Source organism: Microtus pennsylvanicus, chromosome 2 (genome assembly GCF_037038515.1).
Source record: "Microtus pennsylvanicus isolate mMicPen1 chromosome 2, mMicPen1.hap1, whole genome shotgun sequence".
In the NCBI taxonomy this organism is placed as follows: domain Eukaryota; kingdom Metazoa; phylum Chordata; class Mammalia; order Rodentia; family Cricetidae; genus Microtus; species Microtus pennsylvanicus.
Window position 1 is genome coordinate 82,525,882 of NC_134580.1, and position 14,613 is coordinate 82,540,494.

At 40.2% G+C, this 14,613-nt stretch overlaps 1 protein-coding gene across 1 annotated transcript; it reads left to right on the top strand.

Annotated features, from left to right (window-relative positions):
- The first annotated feature begins 768 nt into the window (after window positions 1–768).
- Window positions 769–1,443, top strand: LOC142844271 (olfactory receptor 4F21-like). The gene has a single exon (XM_075962607.1). The coding sequence runs from the start codon at window positions 769–771 to the stop codon at window positions 1,441–1,443; it is 675 nt and encodes a 224-aa protein (XP_075818722.1).
- The last annotated feature ends 13,170 nt before the right edge of the window (window positions 1,444–14,613 follow it).

Below are 14,613 nucleotides of genomic sequence, written 5' to 3' on the forward strand. Positions count from 1 at the left end.
GACTTTTAGATGTACATTCTATTATTGTAGGAAGTAAAACATAAATAAATCACTCCAAGCCTGTATTACTGTGAGTAGATACTGAAATGTGAATGACCTCAATCTGTGTATTTGTCTTTCACAGAAAACTGTTAAAAAAACACATATGACAGATACAGCAGGCAAAATGATTAGCTAGATATATTGATGTTCACAACACAGTAACAAAGGTGGGAAGGAATACTTTGCAAGTCATTGCCAAGTATTAATGTGAAAATAAAAATATTGTCTCCAGAGTAGGAGGGTTCATGTAAGGAGGAGTCATGGGAGCATAAAGTCAACTTTGAAAGTCAAAGCAAAACAAAACAGAACAAAAATATCTGGTTGTTAAAATAACAAAACAATGAAATTAGACCATTTTAAACCATTTAGTATGTTAGCAACTTTCCTGTATTTAATAATTTTCTATATTAAAGGGAGATCCTTATTTACCCCAGAAGCCTATGGTTCTCATACCTTAGTGTCATGCACACTACAACTAAAGAAATAAACTGAGTTATACTGCTAGTTTTTAATCTCTTTTTTGATATTATCTTCCAATATCTTTATATGTGATATGTTGATCATTATATTTCCCTTCTCAAATGATATTCATGTATCTACTATTGTCATCAATACAATAAACAGAATAAATAATTATAATCAATGGTAAGAATCCTAACTCACAGATGAAAACTTGGTCATTTTCTATCAACAGGTACCTTGAAAAACTCTCCTCGGTTCCAGTCAATGGATCAAACAAACGACACTGTAGTTTTTGAGTTTGTGTTGGTGGGACTCTCTGGTTCCTGGAAAACTACAATTTTTCTCATATCCACTTTTTCTTTGCTCTATTTAAGCATCATCTTGGGAAATCTTTTTATTGTCTTTTTGGTAATTACTGATTCCCACTTACAGTCTCCGATGTACTTTCTTCTGGCCAACCTGTCCCTCATTGATGTAGGACTTTCTTCTACCACAGTTCCCAAGATGATCTCAGATCTTCTGAAAGAACACAGAGTAATTTCTTTCCACAGTTGTATGACTCAGGCCTGTTTTATCCACATTATGGGAGGAGGGGAGATGGTGCTACTGATAGCAATGGCATTTGACAGGTACACAGCCATCTGTAAGCCTCTACACTACTTGAGAATCATGAGCCCTAAAATATGTATTTTATTTGTACTCACTAGCTGGGTCACTGGTGTGGTCCATGCCCTGGCCCAGTTCTCTTTTGTTATAAACCTGCCTTTTTGTGGTCCTAACAAAGTAGACAGCTTTTGCTGTGACTTTCCTCGGATTGTGCAACTAGCATGCGCTGATGGAGACAAGTTTGAGCTTGTTGTTGCTGCCAACAGTGGCTTCATGAGCATGGGGGCCTTCTTCCTGCTTCTGCTCTCCTATGCCTTACTTCTGTTCCTTTGAGAAATAAGAATACATCAGTATGTACTTCTTTTCAAAAAGCACTATGGATAGATAAATGTTGGTTTTTCCTACCTTTATGATAATCTGAAAACAACAAAGGACAGAATGTCATCCTATAATATTCAAAATTAGCTCCAATTTTTTGGGGTAAATAAATGTATAATCACAATAAATGGTTCCATATTTAAGTTTACTGTCTCAAATTATTTAGGCTACTTTGGTTGGATTGACTCAAAAAGTCAACAGAGTTTACATTTGAATATAAACAGCTTATTTAGAAGAGGTTTCATGGTCATCAATGAAAAATTAACGCATTAGTAGCTTCTACTAAAGTTGGCTATTTTGTTTCTGCAATTTAGAGTGGTTTCAATTGTAATATAATATATCCAGTGTGCTTTTTTATTTTGTTAATGCACATTATTTCTTTGATATATCCTATATGTTTCCTAAAAAATATTTTATGTGTACTTTAAAAAGCCTGGAAAAGTCACCAAGTAGGGTTGATGGTTAATACACTAAAAGCTAACCATCAAGTAAATTGACAATAATCATCTAAAGGTTATGTAACTTATAGAACTACAAGTCAAAATTTTCCACTTTAATTATGTGTTAGAGTAAAAATAGCTAAAGAAAGTTACTAATACAATAGCATGGTTTAACCCCAAGTGGAGAGGAAGAAACCTTAAATCTAAAAGGAATATAAAATGTGACTATAAAAGCCAATGTCATGATGACATAATACCTTATTACTTATCAGATATTTATAACTTCTCAGATATGTATCAAAAATGATACACCATTTTAGGGTAAAAATTTGTAAAAAGTAATTCTTAGATTATTGGTACAAATAGAAACTTGTAAAGTCAATGTTGATATTAATCTAAAACATTTCAACATTCTAGAGATTAAAGAAAATATTATGTGTTTCATGATCAACATGCAAAGTGATTACTGTGTCGATATTTGTTGACTGAGGTTTCTGTCCCACCCAGTCCCCTAGCTGTTTAGTCCCAAGAAAATTGCACAGAGGTCTACATTTGTTTTAAACTGATTTTTAAAATGTTTACTAGGTAAAGGCATATATATGATACATGTGTGATGGATGAAATACTATTGCATATAAAACAAATAGGTGAATCACATTGTATGTGCTCTAAATCATATACAAAAATTTAAGCAGTTGAATAAAAAGTAAAATAATAGAGCTGTGGTCAACAATCATAGATCAGAGAAAAATAGATTTCTAAGTTTATAGTTATATGTGGTTAATAATTCTAGAAAATTAATGCAGTGAATTAAAACAACAAATAATAAGTTGGTATTTAACTGTCAAAAATTTGAAGTCACCATGTTTCTTTTGTTAAATATGTTCTTTAACAATATCTGCAAAAGTTGATAAAGTCTGATGACAATACTTGGCCTCTTAGGTTCTTCCTACTTATATCCCCCCTTGCAAATACACAGGTGTCCCTTTCTGCATTTATATATTTTGTTTTACTTATTGATGCATTGGTATTAACCATGTCATCTTTGTGTCTATTTTTTTGTAACTATCTCCAATGAATTATGAGTTCATCAGTAAGTCACAACCAGAAAATATGTCCAGTCTTGCCCAAAACCATCAGGAGCTCACAATTCAGGAAGGAGGTTTAGGACTACATAGCCTACTCATGGATCTACAATTGACTATTATTACCTTCATGTCACAGTAGGCCCCATTGAAATTATAATTGCATTGGTGTCATGACAACAAAATAGCATTTGATATCACTTCTCACTTTTTCAGAGTTTTTTTTTTCTCCTGTCCTTTTCTTATTGTATGTGATCTGAGTTCAATCTCTAAAACCTACTCAGTAGAAGAAGAAACTAACTTCCACTAGTTGATCTTGGAGGTGGTTAAAATTAAGAAATTTTTAGTGTCTCAGAAGAGACTTCAAACTTTTAAACTCTGTTGAGATTGTAGAAGACTTTGGGACTAGAGATGGAATAAGTGTCTTTTGTAATATCATATTGTCAGATCATATAGAACCCAGGTATTGGAATATGGTGGTTTGAGTGAAAAATATCTACCATAGATAGTCTCACATATTTTAATGTTTGATCTGTAGTTAGTTGGACGATTCATAAAATATTGGAACATATGGCCTATTTGGAGGAGCTATATCACTAGAAGGAAGCTTTGCACTTTCAATGGCCAAGTCATTTCCACTTAACTTGCCCTCTCTTTCTCATAGTTATCAGTGACATGTGAGTTCTCAGGCACTGCTCCAGCATTATTTTGTCTGTCTATGGTCAAGCTTCCTGCCATAACAATGGACTCTAATGCTATCAAAGTGGAATCCCCCAAAATAGTTGTTTCCCATTACACATTGTATTAGTCATGGGTATTTTTGTTATGGCAGTAGAAGCAACTAAGAAAATTAGAATAGAATTGGAAAAGGTTGTGTTTTATCTAAGCATACCATATATCAGCTATATAGCCATATTTTATAAGTTCCATATTTGGTAAGAAAAACTTTCTATAGGAATTCCTACAGCCAGTAGCCTTTAAGCTACTCATCCACTTGAGTCTGGCCTCTTATACTGTAAATACCAAAGTAAAGCACATGGTAATTCTCTCTTCTGGCAGCCGGATTCAGTCACTGTTCCCCATTCGAGCAGAGGACTTTGATCTGTGAGATTACCCCTAAATAAATAACCTTTTATTATATTAAATTTTGAGCTAGTGTGAGATTTTTTTTTAGCATCTGTCTTCAAAAACTGATATTTCTAAATCAGGTACAATGAAAATTGACTTCTTATGGGTCATATATTTTATCTTGTGTTATGAAAAACCCATTTCCAAGTGCAATAATGTAGGCAGGTGAAACTCAAAGTAATCCATCAAAGAGTTCCAAAATGGGTTTATCTGATTAATAAAATATTTTGGGAGACCGAGAAAAACCACCTAAGTAAGCAATATAATTAAATAGTTAAGAGTGTGTCAGAGTATGCAAGAATTCCTCCAACAATCTGAAAAACAACATGATAACACCAGAATCCAGTAAATATACAATAGGAATACTTGAGCACCCTAATCTAGAAGAAGTAGAAGAAATAAACTTTAAACATAACATTATGAAAGTGATAGAGTCCCTTAAACAGGATGTGAAAACCTCCCTTAAAGAAATGGTAGAGAAGACAAACAAAAAGTTAGAAGAAATTAATAAATCCCTCAAAGATACCCTAGGAAACCAGGTAAAAACAATTAAACAGATAAAGGAAACAGTTCAAGACTTAAAAACTGAAATGGAGGCAACAAAGAAAACACAAACCAAGGGACGGCTGAATATGGAAAATCTGGGTAAACAAACAGGGACTACGGAGACAAGTATAACCAATAGAATACAAGAGATAGAAAAAAGAATCTCAGATGCTGAAGGCACCATCGAGAAACACACAGAACAAAAAAGGAATATTAAGAGCTACAAAGGAATAAGGTCAAGTAACATATAAAGGTAAACCTATCAGAATTACACCTGACTTCTCTATGGAAACCATGAAAGCCAGAAGGTCTTAGATAGATGTACTGCAGAAGTTAAGAGACCATGGGTGCAAGCCCAGACTACTATACTCAACCAAGCTTTCGTTTACCACCAATGGAGAAAACAAGATATTCCAGGATAAAAACAAATTTAAACAATACATAGCCACAAATCCAGTCTTACAGAAAGTAATAGAAAGAAAATCACAACCCAAAGAACCCAACAGTGCCCACAATAACTCAGACACAATCTTATAGATACCAAAAAGCAAAATTTCAAAAAGTTAACAATAAAGCAACGATAAATAACAACAAATTCTGAAATAATAACAATAAAATAAACTTGAAAGTGATTTTTGCCTACACTACTGAGAATTATTATTATTTCCCTAAAAGTATCTGTAGAAATGAAATATACTTGAAGGAATAAAATGTGATGATGGCCTTATCAAAAAGAATTGGAAAGAAAGATCTAAATAGAATTCACAAAGAAATCAAAGGGATGAACTATATGGTTGTTTGCTTGCTAGTTTTTTTCTTTCTTTTGAAATTTTATCGTGCATTTTATTCTAATCATGATTTTTCCTACCCAAACAACTCCCATAGCCTGCTCACATACCGACCAACACACTATTCACTCCTTTCTTTTCCTTTCCTTAGAAAAACAGACAAATACACCAAGAAAAATAAAGAAACCAAATATAAAACACCATAAAAGAAATGTAAAAAGAAACACATAAACGCATAGAAGAACACAAAATCAGGACCAATATTTTTCAAGCAAAATCCAGTAAGACAAAAATTATCCAGACAGAACAATATGAGAAAAACGTCTTTACAAATACCCTTCAGTTCATTTTTTGTTGGCCATCTACTAACAGACATTGGGCCTCCCTTACATGTGGTTAGTGTACTCAATGTGACTTCACTAGAGTAAATTAAATTTTTATTTGTAAGCAGAAATCCATAGGAGATCCATAGACCTGTGAGAACATCTCCCAACATTAAATCAAAAGAATTTAGAGGAGCTGGGCTACTATTGGGACTCAATTGTTAGTCATTAACTTGAGCTACAATTCATATAGTTCCTTAGGTAAGACACACAGACACTGGCTATGAAATTTATCATTGTAATAATTTTTATTCATCAAAATTCTATATAAGGTATCATTATTATTATCAAATTGGACAGTACAGATTAGGGAGGACGCATCTTCTTGAAGATTTCAAGGTTAAAATGCTTCCAAGAAATAAACACATTATTTTATAGGCAATGGAGATCTCTCCACATCTACTCATGCTATGCTAGACACCAGATAAAGAAAGTTGCAGCTACAGGGCTACACTGCCCGGTACCTCCTCTCTCTTCCTATCCCATCCAGCTTACATCCAGATCCCCCCACCCTCTGTTTCTCTTCCCCCTCCCTTCCCTGGTGGCAGAGAGCCTCCCTGCTCTGCCTGCTTGGGCGCTGGGTCCTAACCCCAAGCGTAGGGTAAAGGGGAGCTCGGGGGCTTCTTTGTCCCCATAGCCCGCCTGCAGCAAGCAGGGTGGGCCCTTTGTCTGCGAGCGAACCAAGCAGCATGGAGTTTCGATCAGGGCACCTAGTGAGACATCATTGTGGTGAGTGAGTGCTGCGGCACCCGGGAACAGCCCGCCTACACTTCCTGATCAACCTACAGGGCTACACTGCCAGGTACCTCCTCTCTCTCCTATCCCATCCAGCTTACATCCAGATCCCCCCACCCTCTGTTTCTCTTCCCCCTCCCTTCCCTGGTGGCAGAGAGCCTCCCTGCTCTGCCTGCTTGGGCGCTGGGTCCTAACCCCAAGCGTAGGGTAAAGGGGAGCTCGGGGGCTTCTTTGTCCCCATAGCCCGCCTGCAGCAAGCAGGGTGGGCCCTTTGTCTGCGAGCGAACCAAGCAGCACGGAGTTTCATCAGGGCACCTAGTGAGACATCATTGTGGTGAGCGTGTGCTGCGGCACCCGGGAACAGCCTGCCTACACTTCCTGATCAACCTACAGGGCTACACTGCCCGGTACCTCCTCTCTCTTCCTATCCCATCCAGCTTACATCCAGATCCCCCCACCCTCTGTTTCTCTTCCCCCTCCCTTCCCTGGTGGCAGAGAGCCTCCCTGCTCTGCCTGCTTGGGCGCTGGGTCCTAACCCCAAGCGTAGGGTAAAGGGGAGCTCGGGGGCTTCTTTGTCCCCATAGCCCGCCTGCAGCAAGCAGGGTGGGCCCTTTGTCTGCGAGTGAACCAAGCAGCACGGAGTTTCGATCAGGGCACCTAGTGAGACATCATTGTGGTGAGTGAGGGCTGCGGCACCCGGGAACAGCCCGCCTACACTTCCTGATCAACCTACAGGGCTACACTGCCCGGTACCTCCTCTCTCTTCCTATCCCATCCAGCTTACATCCAGATCCCCCCACCCTCTGTTTCTCTTCCCCCTCCCTTCCCTGGTGGCAGAGAGCCTCCCTGCTCTGCCTGCTTGGGCGCTGGGTCCTAACCCCAAGCGTAGGGTAAAGGGGAGCTCGGGGGCTTCTTTGTCCCCATAGCCCGCCTGCAGCAAGCAGGGTGGGCCCTTTGTCTGCGAGCGAACCAAGCAGCACGGAGTTTCATCAGGGCACCTAGTGAGACATCATTGTGGTGAGTGAGGGCTGCGGCACCCGGGAACAGCCCGCCTACACTTCCTGATCAACCTACAGGGCTACACTGCCAGGTACCTCCTCTCTCTTCCTATCCCATCCAGCTTACATCCAGATCCCCCCACCCTCTGTTTCTCTCCCCCCTCCCTTCCCTGGTGGCAGAGAGCCTCCCTGCTCTGCCTGCTTGGGCGCTGGGTCCTAACCCCAAGCGTAGGGTAAAGGGGAGCTCGGGGGCTTCTTTGTCCCCATAGCCCGCCTGCAGCAAGCAGGGTGGGCCCTTTGTCTGCGAGCGAACCAAGCAGCACGGAGTTTCATCAGGGCACCTAGTGAGACATCATTGTGGTGAGTGAGTGCTGCGGCACCAGGGAACAGCCCGCCTACACTTCCTGATCAACCTACAGGGCTACACTGCCCGGTACCTCCTCTCTCTTCCTATCCCATCCAGCTTACATCCAGATCCCCCTACCCCCTGTCTCCCTCCATCCCTCCCTTCTTGGAGCAGAGTGCCTCCCTGTTCAGCCTGCCTGGGCGCTGGGACTGAACCCGAAGGTGAGTGCAAAGGGGAAGGTGGTAGCTCCTTTGTCTCCATAACCTGCCTGCAGCAAGCAGGGTGGGCCTTTGTTTGGAAGCTAACCAAGCAGCAAGGAGATCGGAACTGGACTCCAGGAGAAACATCACGGGGGAGTGACATCACTTGGAAGGTACATCAGTTGGCAAGAAGACCTGATCCTGTAAAAGAAGATCCATAGGAGAATATTGGAAGGAAGAGATGGGGAGACGCCAATGCAAGAATTCACCCAACAATCTGAAGAACAACACGAAACCACCAGAAGCCAGCGACCTCACAACAGGAGGACAAGAACACTTTAATCATGAAGAAGGAGAAAAAACTGACTTCATGACAGTGATTGACACCCTTAAACGGCATATAAAAAACGCCCTTATAGAAATGGATGAGAAGTATAACAGAAAGTTCGAGGAATTGAGTAAATCAGTGAATGATACCCTAGGAAAGCAAGGAAAAACAATCAAGCAGATAATGGAAACAGTTCATGATTTGAAAAATGAAATGGAGGCAAAGAAGAAAACACAAACAGAGGGCCGGCTGGACATGGAAAATCTAGGTAAACAAATAGAGACTACAGAAACAAGCATAACCAGCAGAATACAAGAGATAGAAGAAAGAATCTCAGAGTCTGAGGATAACATAGAGAAAATAAACGCACTGATCAAAGAAAACAGCAAGTCCAACAAACTCTCATCACAAAACATTCAGGAAATATGGGACACAATAAAAAGACCAAACCTAAGAATAATTGGAGTAGAAGAAGGAGAAGAAGTGCAGCTCAACGGTCCAGAAAATATACTTAACAAAATTATAGAAGAAAACTTTCCCAACCTGAAGAAGGATGTACCTATGAAGGTTCAAGAGGCATACAGAACCCCAAATAGGCTGGATCAAAAAAAAACATCCCCTCGCCATATAATAATCAAAACACAAAATATACAGAATAAAGAAAGAATATTAAGAGCCGCAAAGGAAAAAGGCCAACTTACTTATATAGGTAAACCTATCAGACTTACACCTGACTTCTCTATGGAAACCATGAAAACCAGAAGGTCCTGGATAGATGTACTGCAAAAACTAAGAGACCATGGATGCAAGCCCAGACTACTATATCCAGCCAAGCTTTCGTTCACCATAAATGGAGAAAACAAAATTTTCCAGGATAAAAACAAATTTAAGCAATACGTAGCCACAAATCCAGCCTTAAAGAAAATAATAGAAGGAAAATCACTAACCAAGGAGTCCAACAAAGACCTCAATAACTCAGACATCTAGAGACCCTTCACCAGCGCAACTCAAAGAAGGGAAACACACAAACCCTACTACTTAAAAAGTGATCGGAGTTAACAACCACTGGTCATTAATATCACTTAATGTCAATGGACTCAACTCACCTATAAAAAGGCACAGGCTAAGAGACTGGATACGAAAACAGGATCCAACATTCTGCTGTCTACAAGAAACACACCTCAACCACAAAGACAGGCACCTACTCAGAGTAAAGGGCTGGGAAAAGGCTTATCAAGTAAATGGACCTAAGAAACAAGCAGGTGTGGCCATACTAATTTCTAACAAAGTTGACTTCAAACTTAAATCAATCAAAAGAGATGGAGAGGGACATTTTATACTCATAACAGGAAAAATTCATCAGGAAGAAATCTCAATCCTGAATATCTATGCCCCTAATATAAAAGCACCCACGTATGTAAAAGAAACATTGCTAAAATTCAAGGCAGCCATCAAACCGCACACACTAATAGTAGGAGACTTCAACACTCCTCTTTCACCAATGGACAGGTCAATCAGACAGAAACCTAACAGAGAAATTAGAGAATTAATGGAGGTAATGAAGCAAATGGACTTAACAGACATCTATAGAATATTCCACCCAAATAGGAAAGAATATACCTTTTTCTCTGCAGCTCATGGAACCTTCTCGAAAATTGACCACATACTTGGTAACAAAGCTAACTTACACAGCTACAAAAAAATATTACTAACCACCTGTGTCTTATCAGACCACCATGGATTAAAGTTAGAATTCAACAACAATGCTACCCCCAGAAAGCCTACAAACTCATGGAAACTGAACAGTCAACTACTGAACCATACCTGGATTAAGGAGGAAATAAAGAAAGAAATTAAAGTCTTCCTTGAATTCAATGAAAATAAAGAAACAACATACTCGAACTTATGGGACACTATGAAAGCAGTCCTGAGAGGAAAGTTCATAGCACTAAGTGCCCACTTAAAGAAAACAGAGAAAGCACATATTGGAGACTTAACAGCCCACCTGAAAGCTCTAGAAAAAAAAGAAGCAGACTCACCTAGGAGGAGTAGAAGACTGGAAATAATCAAACTGAGGGCTGAAATCAACAAAATAGAAACACAAAAAACAATCCAAAGAATCAATGAATCAAGAAGCTGGTTCCTGGAAAAAATCAACAAGATTGACAAACCCCTATCCAAACTAATCAAACGGCAGAGAGAAAATTTGCAAATTAATAAGATCAGAAATGAAAAGGGGGACATAACCACAAACACAGAGGAAATTCAGAGAGTCATTAGATCTTACTACAAAAGCTTGTATGCCACTAAACTGGAAAATGTAAAAGAAATGGACACTTTCTTAGATAAATACGATTTACCAAAATTAAATCAGGACCAGGTGAACAAGCTAAACAGACCTGTCAGTCGCGAAGAACTAGAAGCTGTTATCAAAAACCTCCCTACCAAAAAAAGCCCAGGGCCAGATGGTTTCAATGCGGAATTCTACCAGAACTTCCAAGAAGACCTAATACCTATACTCCTCAATGTATTCCACAATATAGAAACAGAAGGGTCATTACCAAATTCCTTTTATGAAGCTACAGATACTCTGATACCAAAACCACACAAAGACTCAACCAGGAAAGAGAATTACAGGCCGATCTCACTCATGAATATCGACGCAAAAATCCTCAACAAAATACTGGCAAACCGAATCCAAGAACACATCCGAAAAATTATCCATTATGATCAAGTAGGCTTCATTCCTGAGATGCAGGGCTGGTTCAACATACGAAAATCTATCAATGTAATCCATCATATAAATAAACTGAAAGAAAAAAACCATATGATCATTTCATTAGATGCTGAAAAAGCATTTGACAAAATTCAACATCCATTTATGTTAAAAGTCTTGGAAAGATTAGGGATACAAGGGTCATACCTAAATATAATAAAAGCTATATACAGCAAGCCGACAGCTAACATCAAATTAAATGGAGAGAAACTCAAAGCCATCCCGCTTAACTCAGGAACGCGACAAGGCTGCCCACTTTCACCATACCTCTTCAATATAGTGCTGGAAGTTCTAGCAATAGCAATAAGACAGCATAATGGGATCAAGGGGATTCGAATTGGAAATGAAGAAGTTAAACTTTCGTTATTCGCAGATGATATGATAGTGTACATAAGCGACCCCCAAAATTCCACCAAAGAACTTTTACAGCTGATAAACAGCTTTAGTAATGTGGCTGGATACAAGATCAACTCCAAAAAATCAGTCGCCCTCCTATACTCAAAGGATATGGAAGCAGAGAGGGAAATCAGAGAAGCTTCTCCATTCACGATAGCCACAAACAGCATAAAATATCTTGGGGTAAATCTAACCAAGGAAGTGAAAGATCTATTTGACAAGAACTTTAAGGCATTGAAGAAAGAAATTGAAGAGGATACCAAAAAATGGATGGACATCCCTTGCTCTTGGATTGGGAGGATCAACATAGTAAAAATGGCAATTCTACCAAAGGCAATTTATAGATTCAATGCAATCCCCATCAAGATCCCATAAAAATTCTTCACAGATCTGGAGAGGACAATAATCAACTTTATATGGAAAAACAAAAAACCCAGGATAGCCAAAACAATCCTATACAATAAAGGATCTTCTGGAGGCATTACCATCCCTGACTTCAAACTCTATTACAGAGCTACAGTAATGAAAACAGGGTGGTACTGGCATAAAAACAGAGAAGTCGACCAATGGAATCGTATAGAAGACCCGGACTTTATCCCACAAACCTATGAACACCTCATTTTCGATAAAGGAGCTAAAAGTTTACATTGGAAGAAAGAAAGCATCTTCAACAAATGGTGCTGGCACAACTGGATGTCAACCTGTAGAAGAATGAAAATAGACCCATATCTATCACCGTGCACAAAACTCAAGTCCAAATGGATTAAAGACCTCAATATCAGCCCGAAAACACTGAACCTGATAGAAGAGAAAGTGGGCAATACCCTACAACAGATGGGCACAGGCGATCGCTGCCTAGGTATAACCCCAGAAGCACAGACATTAAGGGCAACATTGAATAAATGGGACCTACTAAAACTGAGAAGCTTCTGTAAAGCAAAGGACACTGTCACTAAGACACAAAGGCAACCTACTGACTGGGAGAAGATCTTCACCAACCCCGCAACAGACAAAGGTCTGATCTCCAAAATATATAGAGAACTCAAGAAACTAGACTTTAAAATGCTAATTAACCCAATAAAAAAATGGGGCGCTGAACTGAACAGAGAATTCTTAACAGAAGAAGTTCAAATGACCAAAAGACACTTAAGGTCATGCTCAACCTCCTTAGCGATCAGGGAAATGCAAATCAAAACAACTTTGAGATATCATCTTACACCTGTAAGATTGGCTAAAGTCAAAAACACCAAGGATAGCCTTTGCTGGAGAGGCTGTGGAGGAAGGGGTACCCTCATCCATTGCTGGTGGGAATGCAATCTTGTGCAACCACTGTGGAAGTCAGTGTTTCGGTTTCTCCGGAAATTCGGGATCAACCTACCCCTGGACCCAGCAATACCACTCTTGGGAATTTACCCAAGAGATGCTCTATCACATGTCAAAAGCATTTGTTCAACTATGTTCATAGCAGTATTATTTGTAATAGCCAGAACCTGGAAACAACCTAGATGCCCTTCAATGGAAGAATGGATGAAGAAAGTATGGAATATATACACACTAGAGTACTACGCTGCGGTAAAAAACAATGACTTCTCGAATTTTGCATGCAAATGGATGGAAATAGAAAACACTATCCTGAGTGAGGTATCCCAGGCCCAAAAAGACGAACATGGGATGTACTCACTCATAATTGGTTTCTAGCCATAAATAGGGTTCACGGAGTCTACAATAGGCGAATCTAAAGAAGCTAAGTAAGAAGGTGAACCCAAGGAAAAACATATAGTTATCCTCTTGGATAAGGGAAGTAGACAAAATTGCCGGGGGGAAAAGTGGGATCTTGGGGGTGGGGTGGGATGGGGGTTAGGGGAGATGGGGAGAGAAAAGGTAGAAGGGAAGGAGGGTGGACTTGGGGAAACAGGAGGATCGGGATAAAGGAAGGTTGGATAGGGGAGCACGGAACCACAATTCTTAGTTAAGGGACCCACTTTTGGGTGGGCAGGAGACTTGACCCTAGAGGGGCTCCCAGGTGCCCAAGCTGAGGTCCCCAGTTAGTTCCCTGGGCAGCTGAGGATAGGGAACCTGAAATGACCCTACCCTAGAGCAATACTGACGAATATATTGCATACCATCCTAGAACTTGCATCTGGCGATGGATGGAGATAGAGACAGAGACCCACACTGGAGCTCTGGACTGAGCTCCCAAGGTCCCAATGAGGAGCAGAAGGAGTGAGAACATGAGCAAAGATGTCGGGACCACGAGGAGTGCACCCACCCACTGAGACAGTGGAGATGATCTACTGCGAGCTCACCAAGGCCAGCTGGACTGTTACCAGAAAAAGCATGGGATAAAACTGGACTCTCGGAACATGGCGAACAATGAGGGCTGATGAGACGCCAAGGACAATGGCACGCGGTTTTGATCCTATGCAATGTGCTGGCTTGGTGGGAGCCTAGCCAGTCTGGATGTTCACCTTCCTAGATATGGATGGAGGGGGGAGGACCTAGGACGTACCACAGGGCAGGGAACCCTGACAGCTCTTTGGACTGGAAAGGGAGGGGGAGAGGAGTGGGGGGAAGGGGAGAGGGGTGGGAGGAGGGGGAGAAGAGTGGGAGGAGGGGGAGGGAAATGGGAGGCTGGTGGGAGGAGGTGGAAATTTGTTTTTTTTTTTCTTTTCTTTATCCTCCTTTTATCAATAAAAAAATTTAAAAAAAAAAAAAAGAAAGTTGCAGCAAACAAATAAAAAAAAGGAGCAGAAGCAAGAGACATTCCAGGGTCTGCAGCCTCATGTTCTTGCCTAAACAAGATTGGTCCATCAGAAGATTCCCTTCTGGTGGACAAATATCTTGAACTTCAGCTGCCTCTCACTGCTCCTCTGGCATGGCCTACATCATATTCCCTTGATGTTGTTAGGGTTGACATAAGCATTTCTGCTTTGATTCTCATAACTTTCATGTTTCTTTCGTAAAGAAAAGTAGGGG